This window comes from Equus caballus, chromosome 4 (assembly GCF_041296265.1).
Source record: "Equus caballus isolate H_3958 breed thoroughbred chromosome 4, TB-T2T, whole genome shotgun sequence".
Taxonomy (NCBI): Eukaryota; Metazoa; Chordata; class Mammalia; order Perissodactyla; family Equidae; genus Equus; species Equus caballus.
Window position 1 is genome coordinate 3,157,551 of NC_091687.1, and position 15,609 is coordinate 3,173,159.

General features: G+C 36.4%; 1 protein-coding gene across 2 annotated transcripts in view; it reads right to left on the reverse strand.

The window, feature by feature from the left end:
- RSBN1L (round spermatid basic protein 1 like) overlaps nt 1-15,609 on the reverse strand; it is a 71,791-nt gene that overhangs the window by 31,516 nt on the left and 24,666 nt on the right. Inside the window, exons 2-4 of one of the 2 annotated variants that reach the window (XM_070265338.1) lie at nt 9,991-10,107; nt 4,079-4,336; nt 3,696-3,760 (exon numbers count right to left, since the gene is read on the reverse strand). In XM_070265338.1, coding sequence (XP_070121439.1) covers nt 3,696-3,760; nt 4,079-4,336; nt 9,991-10,107 — 440 coding nt within the window. Of the gene's footprint in view, nt 1-3,695; nt 4,337-9,990; nt 10,108-15,609 lie in introns of both variants that reach the window. The other variant, XM_023638823.2, reaches the window with a different exon arrangement.

Here is a 15,609-nt window from a genome sequence, read left to right on the forward strand (position 1 = left end):
ACTAACATATGGTCCAGTATGTCCACTTTTGGGTATTTATCCAAAGGAAACGAAATCGCTCTCGAAAAGATATCCGCACGCTACGTTCACTGCATTATTTACAATAGCCAAGACATAGAGACGGAAAAACTGAAGTGCTCCTTAATGGATGAATGGATAAAAGAACTGTGGTGTGTGTCTGAGGAATACTATTCAGCCACAAAAAAGGAAGGAAATCCTATCATTTGAGACATCAGGGATGGACCCTGAGGGTATTAGCTAAGTGAAATAAATCACACAAATACTGTATGCCTCACTTGCACGTGGAATCTTAAAAACAAACAAACAAAACCTGAATTCATAGATACAGAGAACAGACTGGTGGTTGTTGGGGGCAGGAGGGATGGGGGGCAAAATGGGTGAAGGTGGTCAAAAAGTACAAACTTCCAGTTAATAGGGTAAATGAGTCTTTGGGATGTAATGTACGTCACAGTGACTACAGTTAATTCTGGATTTGTATATTTGAAATTTGCTCAGGGTAGAGCTTAAAAGTTCTCATCACAAGAAAAAAACTGTACTGTGTGCAGTGATGGATGTTAACTAAACTTATTGTGGAAATCATTTCACAATATATACATATATCAAAGCATTATGTGCACATCAAAACTAATACAATGTCATGTCAATTATCTCAATAAAAAAACATTAGTTAAAAAAAAAAGAAAGGAAATCCCATACCCATTAAGCAGTTACTCCCCATTTTCCTCTTCCTCCAGTCCCTGGCAGCCACCAATCTACTTTCTATTTCTATGCATTTACCCACTCTGGATATTTACTATACATGGAATCACACAACATGTGACCTTTTGTGACTGGCTCCTTCCACCCAGCAGAACGTTTTCAGGTTCATTCACACTGCAGCACACATCAGTACTGTACTCCTTTTCATTGCTGGATAATACTCCATTGTGTGCATATACCACAATTTAGTCAACTCCTGGTCCATACGCAAAGCAGCTGCAGTGATTTCTGATCTTCCGTCCTTGCTGAACTCCCTACCATCAATTAACACACTCTTAAGAGGCCTCACTCAGAAGGCAGGCAGCGCTGGTCAACAAATGGAAAGCTGTTGTAAGACTGCACTAAGTCGGTATAACAACTATCTCTGTATAACCTGTTATATTCTATGAAGCATCTCTAACAACCCTGTGAATAGAGTACTATTATTATCTTTATTTTGTAGGTGAGGGCACTGAGACATAAAGAGCCTAAGTAGGGGCCAGCCCCGTGGCCAAGTGGTTAAGTTCGTGCACTCTGCTTCAGTGACCCAGGGTTTTGCTGTTATGGATCCCGGGCGTGGATACGGCACTGCTCATCAAGCCATGCTGAGGCGGCGTCCCACACAGCAGAACAAGGACCTACAACTAGAATACACTACTATGTACTGGGGGGCTTTGGGCAGGAGAAGAAGAAGAAGAAGACTGGCAACAGATCTTAGCTCAGGCGCCAATCTTAAAAAAAAAGAGCTTACACAGCCATCCAGTGTCACTGGTGAACAGCAGGAGGAGGATCTGACCCCTTCCCTTTCCACTCGCCCCATATCAGAGGTCATCCAGCCACGCTCAGTAAGCCAGCCACAACCCACTACCTTAAAATACTACTATCAAATATTTCTACAAATTAAATTTGGAAGACTGGTTCTCACATTCAGGACAATAAAAGTCTCGAGGTTTAGCTCTAAATATATGTTTGTAAGTCAGTCCCTGTGTAATTCATAAAGCATTTTCCCAAATAAAAAGCCGTATAAACGGTTTTAAAAGATCATTTCCTGAAGGGATACCACCAGTTAGGTTGAGAGAGCTTTTACTGGGGAAAGTCAAGAAATTAGAAATAAAACTAAGCTACAGTAAGCATGCTCATTTTTCTTCTACCACTCTCTCTGGTATCCCATGCGGGTTCATGAAGCCAGCACGTAAGGACCAACCCAAGGCTCCCTTCCACTCTGCAGAAAACAACTCCTCAGTCTCCTAGGCTCTTAAATACACAAGCAGCGTAAGAATCCAGTGTGGAGGACATACCAAATGAGCAGCTCAGGGCAGCGTTTTACCAGCTATCCTTCCCCACACCACAGAACGAGTGGGTCTGGAGGATCCTAGGTTAAAGGAACACAGACCCTGCACGGGTATCTTCCTGCTATTAACTCTACAGCGAAAGAGGTAAAAGCAGTCCTTGCAGCTGACAGATCACATAGATGGGGCCAGAACGACAGCTGCTAACAAAGATGATGCATCTGCCTAGAGCCTCCACTGTGCCATACAGATTACCCAAGAACCCTGAGCAGGTGGTGGCAACCAGGGTAGGCGGCTCTTCAAGGACTTGAGACCCACAACCTAGTCACACAGTGGCATGATTAACAAGTCCCAGCATTTCATTTTATTTAATAACAAAAGCACAGTATTCATGTTATACTTATTACATAGTTAAGATGAAAATTATTATTTAATAAAATATTAATAATTCCTAACCTTAAAAGCTATTTGAAAAGCAAGTGTTAAGTATTATGACATTTAAAAAATTACTGAAATAAACTTGCATAGTATGGCAGTAAGAAAGTTTGTGATATGTAGAAATAAAAGGTATTGGAAGTCAAGAGGCCTAGCATAAAACCTGGCATGTAGTAGATAGATAATAAACGACAAACAAATGATCTAGTACTGAAGGACTTTAGGTAAGTAATTTCTTCTACACTGTAATGTTTCCTTGTTGCTAAAATACATTTTAATGAGGATTAAAAGAGTTATTACATATAAAGAGCTTAGAGCAGCTCTTGGCACAGTTGGTACTCAATAAGTAGCAGACACTATTACTACATACCAGTCTGGTTCTATCACTAAACTCGTGTAATCTCAGACAAGTTACAACCATTCTGGAATTCTATAAAATGACAGGGCTAGTAATGGATTGCTGTCCAGCTCCCTTTCAGCTCTGAAAACTATTTAAATTCCGATTCTCAAACATGTTACTTTAGGGAATAATTCCACACACATTAAAACTTTAAATACTACCTTATTTTCCAGACTACACTATATTACAGAATATACACCAAACATACTGTGGGGGCAGGGGATTGGTACGTGTAGTTGTGACTGGACGTCCAGATATCACTTCAGGTGGAGACTATAAGTTGAATACACAGCAAAAAGGTGTACTCAGAATAAGGAAAAGAGTCCTGGAAGAGGATTAAAGAGATTTCATTCTACGCCTGGCACTGCTGCCAACCTTAAATGTATTTACCAGCCAACACTTATTCAGCACCTCCTATGCGATGCAATCACAGTCAAGCCCTTTTAAGGCATTATCACATAAAGCAAGAAGACAATTTTAGGTGATTTTCAGTAAGAGAACTGTTGTAAGGACTGGAAAATACATGGTTAAATTCATTTCATTCGTTTCATTTCCAAGATAAATCTGTGCAAAAAAGGATAACAAAATCTTAATTATTTCATTAATTATCTCTAAGAACAAACAGCTAAGTAGAAACTGAAATTTAAACTGATGTTCACATAAAGAAAGTAATTTATTCTTAATATTCCCGAGAGATTTAACTATATTCTTACCTTTTTATTCAAACCTATAGCAAAATGAAAAGAAAAAAACACAGAAACTTGTCTAAAACATAATTAAAGGTTTTTTAGAAAATATAAAAAATCTCTTACCTGAGCATGAAAATTGGACATAGTCGTTGTCTCTATATCCTTCTTTCCCAATATCTCCATTTTCACTGGCGAATTGGGAAAATTAAATGAAAAGTAGTCTAAAAAGTCAGGTAAGTAAGTAGCTGCCCCATGAACAATACCCATTACATAGAAAGCTGCAGAGTTTTCATTTTCACTGAACACCAGACCCACAAACTCTTCCGCGAACCTCTCCATCTCCACAGGAGACAGGTGGGAGAGCTCGCCACTGTAGGCGTGGATAACAGACGCGCCCCCGTTGGGCTGGTGCTCAATGTGAATGAGCTGCTTGAACTCCAGAGTGTCCAACCTTCTCAGGTTGTTCTGAACCCGTGGCTCCTTTAATGAGACAAAGGGAAACTCACTGTTCTCTGGAATCTTGGAATCATAGTTCTTGGTGTCCCAATTCTTTCCACTGTAATCCTTTATGTTATCACTTAGGATGCCTTTGGCTTCTTGACCTTCAACATCGGAGAGCAATCCTGAGCAAATGGTTTGAATAGATTTGCTATACATTTTTGGACGCTTCCGTTTTTCATTCTCTTTGTGTTTCTTTTTCTTTTTCTTCTTTACCTTTTTAATTTGTAAGTCTTCTACATTTGTTTTTGGTTTCTCCTTCCCACCTGTTGGGAAAAGTTATTTTTTTGAAACTCCATATTTTAGTTACTTAAAAATCATGCTTTAGGAACTATCTTATAACAAATAAGCAAAGTTTATACTCAGAATTAGGTTTCTACTTGGGACTCGTTTCACACAGTACTGATAATCATAATTTAGTCAGTCTCTTTCCCTCTCTCCACACACACAAAAATGCACACAGGAAAGCTTACAGCAAAGTTACATCTATAGTGCACAGCGCCATTCTGACATGGAGCAGATGCTCAGTGTTTACTAAAGCAACAAAAGGAATGAATGTCTGAGAAAGCATAATCTTCAAGCTTTAAATGTATAACATAAAAAATGGGAAGTTGAACAAAGGTGAACATGAACAATGTGCTCTAGGTGTTTCCCACTGATTTATATCATCAGTTTTACTTTATCTAAGTTCTTAAAAATTGCAAATAGGTGTTCAAGTTTATAAACCACAAAGGGAGAAAAATACTTGTATAGCATAATAGGATTATAGTAATATATAATAGTAATTCCTTAGCTTTTTACCATATTTCCTCCTTTAGATGCAGACTACTCTTGCATCTAAAATGGGCTATTTTTGGTCCACTAGAGTTCACAAAGTTCCCCATAAAGATCCAATAAGGTACAATAAGGGAGTGACACAATTAGAATCATTTCTCATATCCTAAGCACAAATGATACCCATATACTGGTAAAAAGATAAATAAAAAAGTATAAGTAAAAGACATGGGGCATCAGGAAGCTTACATATTAATGAGCTTCTGTAACCAAAGGCAAGTAGACTCTGGGCAGAAATTTATAACTCCAAAGAATAAACCATTAGGGGGCCGGCCCTGTGGCCAAGTGGTTAAGTTCACGCACTCTGCTTCAGTGGCCCAGGGTTTCGCCAGTTCGAATCCTGGGCGCAGACATGGCACTGCTCATCAGGCCATGGTGAGACGGCATCCCACATGCCACAACTAGAAGGACCCACAACTAAAAATACACAACTATGTACCAGGGGGTTTTGGGAGGAAAAAAAAAAGAATAAACCATTAATCCACTATAGAATCTAAGTGTACATATAAATGCTTAACAATATCAGTGTATATTTATTTCTACACAAGAAAAACAGGAAAAAGTAAACATCCTAAGAAAATATTATACCTCCTAAGATAATACGAAAAAGCCATTAAGCTAACAGTTGAGAAAAGAAGGCCTTCACTGTTTCCACCTGTTATTTCACATTTACAGATAACCTGTCATGAATTAAATCTTCCCAACCCGCTTCTTTACCTAAAATTTTCCGTTTTCACATATCTCTTTTATTCCTTTCTGTCTCCGGTAAGTAAGATGTCCTCCTACTTTCCAAAAATAAGTCCCTCTCACCAACTCCAAAAACTCTGGCTCAAAAGTTCTCTCTCCTCTTCTTTCGACAATCAAAGTTCTTGTGAAGAACCATCTACCCCCAGTGCTCTCCCTGTATTACCTTACTATTCTTATTCCTTAAATTCTGGCTCTGCTTCCAGTCTACTCAAATTTACTTTCCCAGAAAAGTCAAATATCAAATCCAATGATATTCTCTCAAATCATTTTTCTTGATTTCTCCAAGGTTTGACAGAATTATCCAGCTCACCCTTGATTATTTTTCACTTCCACAACACTACTGCCTTAATTTTTGGTCTAACAGCCTCATGACTGCCTTTCATCCTGAATGCTGGAGCCATATTACTCTTTCTCTAAGTTTATATACTGTTTGGATCATATTCACCCCTTGACTCAACTGCTTCCAAGGGTTCTCAATGCGTACCAAATAAAATATAAACTCCTCAGTCTGGAATCAGTACTTCATGCTCTGGTCACTCTGCACCATTACAATTTCTTAAAAAACATACCTAGTCCTACCTTATTTTACTACTACTGGCAAAGGCATTTCCTCTCCCTAAAATACCCTTGCCCTGCCTAGTACTTACTACTGAACTCTTGTTTACCCATCCTTTAAAGATAATTCTTACGTCATTTCCTTCATTTTCCTTCCCCTCTTCTCTCTAGTTGGAACTGAAATCACTCAAAATTCATATAAAGTTATTATATATATGATATAGTCATATAAAGTTATTATTTTTCCACTCATGGATCCCTATATATCATATGTCCTTCAGGACACTTGTATGAGTGAAACAAATAACTTTTATATGCATTGAGGTGAAATGATACTTTTTGTGTCCCAATCATTGTATCCCTCATGAAATCTAGTACACTGTTACAGGTGAACAGTTAATGAATCTATGAATGAAAAGACTTCTCTCACCAACAGACTACCAGAAGTTTACAGGTTTTTCCCTTCTCTTCCTTTCAGTCACAGGTAAAGTGTATTCCTAACATTTAAACCAAACCGAAGCATTAGCATTCACTAGATAGATTTTTAAAGTTTTATATAATCTCTCCCTCATTTCCTGTCTTGGAATGACACATGAAATGCCTTAAGGAAATAAGACCATTTTGAATATTAATGCTCTTTCTTATACTAAAAAGTATTTCAAGTGCACATTACTCTAAATCTATGATTCTTCAGAGACCAATAAATCAGACCTGTAGTTTTTTTTAAAGGATCCTGATAAGTACCCAAAACAGAAAGAATAGAATTGCTGTCAAAGTTATTTGGACCCTCAAAGAGTATAAGTGTCTAAGGTTGACGGGAAACCCTCACCCCACAGATCCACAGACACAGACACACACACACACACACACACAGAGCCAGAGAGAATCAGACACAGAAAAAGATGCAGACACTCACAGAGAGAAAAACACACACAAAAACAGATACAAAAACAGCATATGCTGTTAATGGCTAATTATATTTTAAAAAACACTTTAAAAATCACAAATTTGCTGGCATTAATTTCCACCACTAACCTTTATGTATATACTTTTAGTATTAATAAAGGAAAAAATAAAGGTTGCCCAGCAAAATTGGATCTGATTTAATATCTAATACAGAAATTAATATATATAACTCCAGTATTATACACAGAAAAAAGTAGTAATTAGCTTAGTTATTTTCAACCTTTGGTCTTTGAGGAGTGATGCTGCTTTTGTCACACGGCAATATTTTCACTCTTCCTGCCATGCATTACCTGTCTTTGACGTTTAGTGGACTACCAATACTACCAATAATCTTGGACACTGGCTTCCTTTAACCCCCATTCCACCTACTTATCAGTAAGCTTCTTTGACATGCTATGATAAAATTTAGTTTCAAAAATAGTATAATCATAACATCTATGTTCTTACAACTTATCAATAAACACACAAAAATGGCCGGAACATTTAAGTGTGTTCAGAAAAACTTGGTAGACATTAGCTATAAAAGGATGAGGTAAATAAGCTTATGTTTCAAATTTATTTGTTCCCTTAATGTATTTATAATAAAGCAAACAATCCTATTTTATCAGTGAAAAACATTTACAAGATTTCTGCATTAATAAAAACTTTTTAGCAAGTATATAATTGTGGATATATCTCTATTATATTCAACTTGACACAGTGCTTAATGAAAACCTGGAGGCAATGAGACTGGTGTGAAGTAAGAGTTAGCATCTATCATCAAACAATCAAGGCCCAAGTGAGTGCCAAAGCTCGCAACATTAGCATTATCAGGAGAAAACTGCAAGGAGAGAATAGAAGGTGAAGGCCATAAAGAAAAAACGGGCACAGAGCAGTAATTAATAGTATACTCTCCCCAACAAATTGATTCTGTTGTTGCTCCAAGACACCAATAACAATGGATGCCCTTCCCTGATCACAGGCTCACCTGGGAAATGGCCACACAAGCACAGCAAATTGTTTTTGCTGGATAATACCAATAGTTAACACTTAGTACTACAAAGGGACAGGCACTGTTTCCCAAATGACTCTCATGTTTTTATTCATTTAATTATCTATATACTACCCATTGAGGAAAGGAGATAGATTTGTTGTTTTTTAATCACAAGAATTAACCTTTCCTACATGTTTACAGGAAAGATTCATATCCGCTTACTGAATACCTGTGGACCAGTCACTGTACGTGGCACTTCACCCATAATTTACCTCCTTTAATTTTCACAACCTTGTCAGGCAGTAATTAAATTATTATTTACCTCTATTAGGCAGTAAATACATTTTCCATGGTCATCCCAGAGGTCACCAATTCATTTCCAAATCTATCTCATTTTTTTCCCTTTATCATTACTAGATTTCAGTTTAGCTCAGTTGAAATTTTTCATTTACTTCAAAGTCAAGGTTACTATTGCATATTACTAGAAAATATTTATTTATTAGGCTATTTTAAATTTTGTTTGCATAATCTCTAGATTCACATATTTCACATTAAGGGCATGTTAGAAATGCAACATTCAACCAAGTGACAGGAATTTACATTATTGTTCAATCAAATGGATAAGAAAACGACTATCTAACGAAACCATTAAAAAATAACTATTTGACTAAACCAATTGGGTTAAGCTAAGCAAACATTTCAAACATTAATCACTAGCTGCTGTACAGCACTAGTGTGTTAGATTTGATTCCTGCCTCAAAAGGCTTACAATCTAATTAGACAACACAGATAAAACACACTAGCAAAAGAAACAGAACCAAAGGACCACGAGCATTAACTAAGTAAGCATCAACTTAAGCTCTGACATGTTTCTTCAAGGTCAAAAGAATTTCATGGAAAATAAACTTCTGACAAGTAGAAAATACAGCTTACATAAAGTACTCCCAAAGAACATCTGGAAACATGACAATGAATGAAATGAAAATACACAATCTAGTGCTGTTTATCTTAAATAATATAAATTAACCTCTTAGTTCGTTGCACACGCAGTGCTATGGCCTCTTCTCCCTTATGCAGACATAAAGGCTTACCATCACATAAATGCAACATGAAATTAACTGAAGTCAACGCGCTCTCATCTGTAAACTGTCAACTTGACAGGGCAGCTAATGATTCGCTATCCGTCTAACAAACAAATGCCACTGATTCTTCCTATCTTGCTATCTGACTGAATTTAAGACTGTCCATATTTCTATTCTACCACAAATTTTCTCTGACAAAGTTCAGGTTTATTGATAGGATTTGTCTTATTACCCAACTACCCAGCCCCATGCATAAACAGCAACTGAAAACAATCGTAACAATAGAGAAAAAGGATATAAAAAGAGGATATTCTTAAGCATGCAAGAAACAGAGTAAAATAGTACATGTTCTAATTTAGCTCACAGTAAAATGTTCCCTCTAAATCCAGAATATGATACGGTAATTACTGTCAAATATTTATAAGATCACTTCCTCCACCATTCCTATCATGCTAAAAATTGCTCTAGCTTTTTATTTTAGATTATCTAAATATGGATAAAGACTAATAATGCAAAGATAGAATTAGATAACATATTTTAAAATAACTTAAGGAGCTTAATAGTTTAATGAAACTTAACTTTTACTACTTTTTCATGACTCATTAAATAAATATACTAAAGACATGACATTTTTTGTATTCTGACCATTTAATGTTTATTCTCAGCAAAATTCAGCACCAAATAACATTTCTTACTTTCGTCACTAAGCCAATAAGTATACTAAGCAATATAATACAATTAAAATCACTGAATATAAACTTACTTTTCAGCAAAATCTTTACTTCTCCATTTTCTTTCTTGATCTCATTCATTACTTTATGCTTCTTTTTTTCTCTCTCTTTTTCTTTCTCTCTCTCTCTAATTTTGTCTTTGATTTTATCTGAAAGACAAAGTAAAGGAAATATTTAAAACTACTTACCATTTTATTTTTTTCCATGAACTACAGTGCAATTTCTAGCATTACAATACACCAAGAAATCAAAATGAAAAACAAACATGCAGTTTTTTCTTCCACTCAGGTTCTGGAAAATATTTCTAAATTTCCTTTCATATATTGAACGTGGAATACATAATACACACATCATAAACTCAAAATTTATCATCATACATTTCACTCTAAAGATTATTCTTCACTTATTTCACGTCAACCACAACAGTAGACTAACTTCAAATAACTTAATTGGCTAACTTTAATTGAGACGGTAAAATACAGTGGAAAAAGTGCTAAGTTTGAAGTTGGGTATATCTGAATTAGTAAAATAATATTAGAAAAATTACTCATCTCAGTTTCCTAATCTGTAAAATGGTGGTTGATATCTTTCTCATAGGTTACTATAAAGACTAAATGAAGAAACATAAAATGACTACCCAGAGCCTGTACATATAAGACTAGATGTTAGTTCCCTTACCCTTGTACCTTTTACAAAGGATCTAGCTAGTGATATTATATTAAAATAAATGGTATAAGAACTCTAGGAATCATTGATCTGCATTCTAAAAATTGAATTTATAAAATTATGTGATGTCATGTTCTTATTTGTTCAATCAAGCTTCTATGCACCCAGCAAAAGACAAAATGTAGAGGAGAATTTAAAAGTAGTGACACAGTCCTTGCCCTCAAAAAGCTTACTGGTGATTACAAAGCCATGAGGCAAGCACACAAAACTGTAAAATACCCCATAATGTAACAAAGATTATAAAGTGTATATGCATACTGCATACTTTCTTAAAATCCCTTATTTTCCTTTCTATAAATACTACCCTAATTCAGGTCCTAATCTCTTAATGATTAGATTACTGTCTCAATGAGCACTGTCCCATAAAAACATAGTGCTTACCATATATGTAAATTTAAATTTTCTAGTAGTCACATTAGAAACAAAAGGAAAGAGTGAAATTAATTTTATAATATATTTTATCTAACCAATATATCTAAAACATCATTTCAAAATGAAACCAATACTAAACAATTATTAGAGATATTTTATATTTTTTTCATAATAAGATTTCAAAATCCAGTGTATATTTTACACTTACAGCATATCTTAACTCAAAGTAGCTCCATTTTAACTGTTGACAGCCAGATGAGACTACTGGCCACCATACTGAACTCAGGTCTAGACTACTTCAATAGCCAATTCTCAAAGAATTAAATCCATGTACTTATTAAACATCTAAAAACTTACACTCACTAATAAATACAAATTCAAACAAGATATTTTCACCTATCAAGCTGACAAAAGTGCTTTTCTTAAAAGTGCTAATACCCAAAGCGAATGAGAGAACAGTTGATGGTAGAGCAAAGCAAAACAGGGGTTCACTGACTTGACACATACGCACCGCTGAGTACAAGCAAAAGGTTAGGGACACAGAGGTGAAGAAGGTGGATACGGTCCTCATCTGCTCACATATGGCTGAAATTCTAGACTAGAAAAGCTGCTCTCACTCTTCACATTAGTTTGGTACTCTTACTTTTTGAGGTTTAAAGTCCTTGAATCCTGTCATAGACTGTCACTGAGGCATAAAACGTTACTCCAAATAGCTAGAGCTTAACATATATGTAAGTTAATATTTCCTAATAACCACACATTTTATAAAATGAACTATTTACATATCATTTAAAATAACAACTGAAGAACAGTCATCTGAAATGTCTCCACATTTCTTTTTTCTAATTATCCTATTAATCTTACTAACCTCAAAGTGCTGTTTCAGTAACTATTTTTTCAAAAGATTTTTATTTCCTTTTTCTCCCCAAAGCCCCCTAGTACATAGTTGTATATTCTTAGTTATGGGTCCTTCTAGTTGTGGCATGTGGGATGCCGCCTCAGCGTGGCCTCATGAGCAGTGCCATGTCCGCACCCAGGATCCAACCTGGCGAAACCCTGGGCCGTGGAGGCAGAGCGCACCAACTTAACCACTTGGCCACAGGGCCAGCCCCACAATAACTACTAAACATTTTAAAGTTTATTAAAGTATAATATACATATGGGAAAAAGCATGTACATATACAACTAAATTTTCACAAAAATAAACAGCACCTCACAACCCCTCCTGCGTTCCCTTCCAGTCTTTATGCAGCACCCCAAAGGATAACCACAATCCTGACTTCTAACCACAGAGATTAAAATATCTATACAATTTTGAGGTCAGCCCCATGGCCAAGTGGTTAAGTTCACACGCTCTGCTTCAGCGGCCCAGGGTTTTGCTGATCTGGATCCTGGGCGCAGACCTAGCACCACTCATCAAGCCATGCTGAGGCGGCATCCCACATAGCACAACCAGAAAGACCTACAACCAGAATATACAACTACGTACTGGGGGACTTTGGGGAGGAGGACGAGAAGAAGGAGGAAAAAAATAACTATAGAATTTTAATGGCATATATAAAGAATATGATATACTATAAACCTACCACAGTCACAAATATAACTTTTTCAGAATAAAATTAAACCAGCTTCTCAGGAAATAAAACTATAATAGAGTATGACCCAATTTTTTATAGATTTCATTTAAAAATATATTTATTTATTGACTTTACTTTTTAGAGCAGTTTTAGGTTGACAGCAAAATTGAACAGAAGGCAGAGAGATTTCCCATCTACACCTCCTGCCCCTACACATCCCCATCTTAAAAAAACTATAAGTAATATACACACACATTACCCCCAAAACGGTAAAAGAGTACATTTGTATGCTGACAAATGGCAATTAGACTTTGGTGGTGAACACAATGTAGTCTACACAGAAGTCAAAATATAATGATGTACACCTGAAATTTACATAATGTTATAAACCAATGTTATCTCAATAAAAAAATTAATCAGACAAAAAAATATATACATACAGACATTCAGAAAACAGACAAAGACAACAGTGCAAAAAACGGTCTTGGAACATGCCTTCAAGTATGATACTAAACGGTTCAGGTGAAGATTAGTTGAAAGTGTGAAGTCACTATAGGAAAAATATCTATAGAAACAAAGCCAAGACAGGAAGAGTGACTGACAACATAACTTCAGTTACCTCCTCCCACACCCAAAACCTTCTATGCGAACCAGCAAACACAAATCAGTCTAGACACACCTAGGAGAAAAGCGTAATTTTGTGGCACAACTGCTGTCCCAACCTACACACCTGTCTCAGCCTTTCAACTTTCCTTTCATCCTTCCTAGAATTTTTTGCGTCTTGTCAGAGCACATTCTTTTTCAAAATCCAACGTTAAATGCCTCCATTAAATTTTCTGTAATCATATTACAGATAACATAAAGATGTTATTTACATGTCACAGGTAAACAGGTTACTGCTAAGAGAAAGTGGGAAGCCTACAAGCTCAGAAGACCGAGGTTCAAGTTTAAGCTCTGCAACCTTGATCTTGGGGCCAGCCTCGTGGCCGAGTGGTTACGTTTGCACGCTCCGCTTTGGCGGCCCAGGGTTTCGCTGGTTCAAATCCTGGGCGCAGACATGACACCGCTCATCAGGCCACGCTGAGGTGGTGTCGCACCGCCACAACTAGAAGCACCTACAACTAAAATACACAACTATGTACCAGGTGGCTTTGGGGAGAAAAAGGAAAAATAAAATCTTTAAAAAAAAATTTTTTTAATTACATTTTAAGCTCCACAACCTTGATCTAACAAACTGCCAGATCTTAAGTTTCAGCTGTAAAATGGAGTTTATGTAAAAATTTAATAGGAAATACATACAAAAGTATTTTATAAAGATATAAGGCTTATGAATGTAGAATATTATCATCTGTCTATCTATCTGTTCATAATACTGGGCCATGATAAACATTTTTGGCTGTAACAATTCAGAATGCCACTGTCTATAAAATCTGCTACCACACTGTAATGTTTTCATATTTATAAAAGACACTTCTAAATCTTTTCACAAGGGAAACGGCTCCCTGGCAGCGTATTTACTGTAATACATTGTTCTTTAAAAAATTGTCATTCTTCATTCTTTACAGAATTAGAACAAAGAATCCTAAAATTCATATGGGGCAACAAAAGACCCCAAATTGGTAAAGCAATCCTGAGAAAAAAGAACAAAACGGGAGGCATCACAATCCCTGACTTCAAAACATACTACAAAGCTACAGTAATCAAAACAGCATGGTACTGGTACAAAAACAGGTGCACAGATCAATGGAACAAAATTGAAACCCCAGAAATAAAACCACACATCTATGGACAGCTTATCTTCGACAAAGGAGCTGAGGGCATACAATGGAGAAAAGAAAGTCTTTTCAACAAATGGTGCTGGGAAAACTGGAAAGCCACATGTAAAAGAATGAAAATTGACCATTCTTTTCCACCATTCACCAAAATAAACTCAAAATGGATTAAAGACCTAAAGGTGAGACCTGAAACCATAAGGCTTCTGGAAGAAAACGTAGGCAGTACACTCTTTGACATCAGTATTAAAAGGATCTTTTCGGACACCATGCCTTCTCAGAGAAGGGAAACAATAGAAAGAATAAACAAATGGGACTTCATCAGATTAAAGAGCTTTTTCAAGGCAAATGAAAACAGGATTGAAACAAAAAAACAACCCACTAACTGGGAATAAATATTTGCAAGTCATATATCTGACAAAGGCTTAATATCCTTAATATATAAAGAACTCTCGCAACTCAATCACAAAACATCAAACAACCCAATCAAAAAATGGGCTGGAGACATGAACAGACATTTCTCCAAAGAAGCTATACTGATGGCCAATAGGCACATGAAAAGATGCTCATCATTGCTGATCATCAGGGAAATGCAAATCAAAACTACACTAAGATATCACCTTACACCCGTTAGAATGACAAAAATATCTAAAACTAATAGCAACAAATGTTGGAGAGGTTGCGGAGAAAAAGGAACCCTCATACACTGTTGGTGGGAATGCAAACTGGTGCAGCCACTATGGAAAACAGTATGGAGATTCCTCAAAAAACTAAAAATAGAACTACCATACGATCCAGCCATCCCACTACTGGGTATTGATCCAAAGAGCCTGACGTCAGCAATCCCAAAAGTCCTGTGCACCCCAATGTTTATTGCAGCACTGTTTACAATCGCCAAGATGTGGAAGCAACCTAAGTGCCCATCAACAGACGAATGGATAAAGAAGATGTGGTATGGTACATATATACAATGGAATACTACTCAGCTGCAAAACAGAACAAAATCATTCCATTTGCAATAACATGGATGGACCTTGAGAGAATTATGTTAAGTGAAATAAGCCAGCAAGAGAAAGATAATCTGTGTATGACTCCATTCATATGAGTAATTTAAAACTATGGACCAAGAACAGTTTAGTGGATACCAGGGGAAAGGTGGGGTGGGGGGTGGGGGGTGGGCACAAAGGGTGAAGTGGTGCACCTA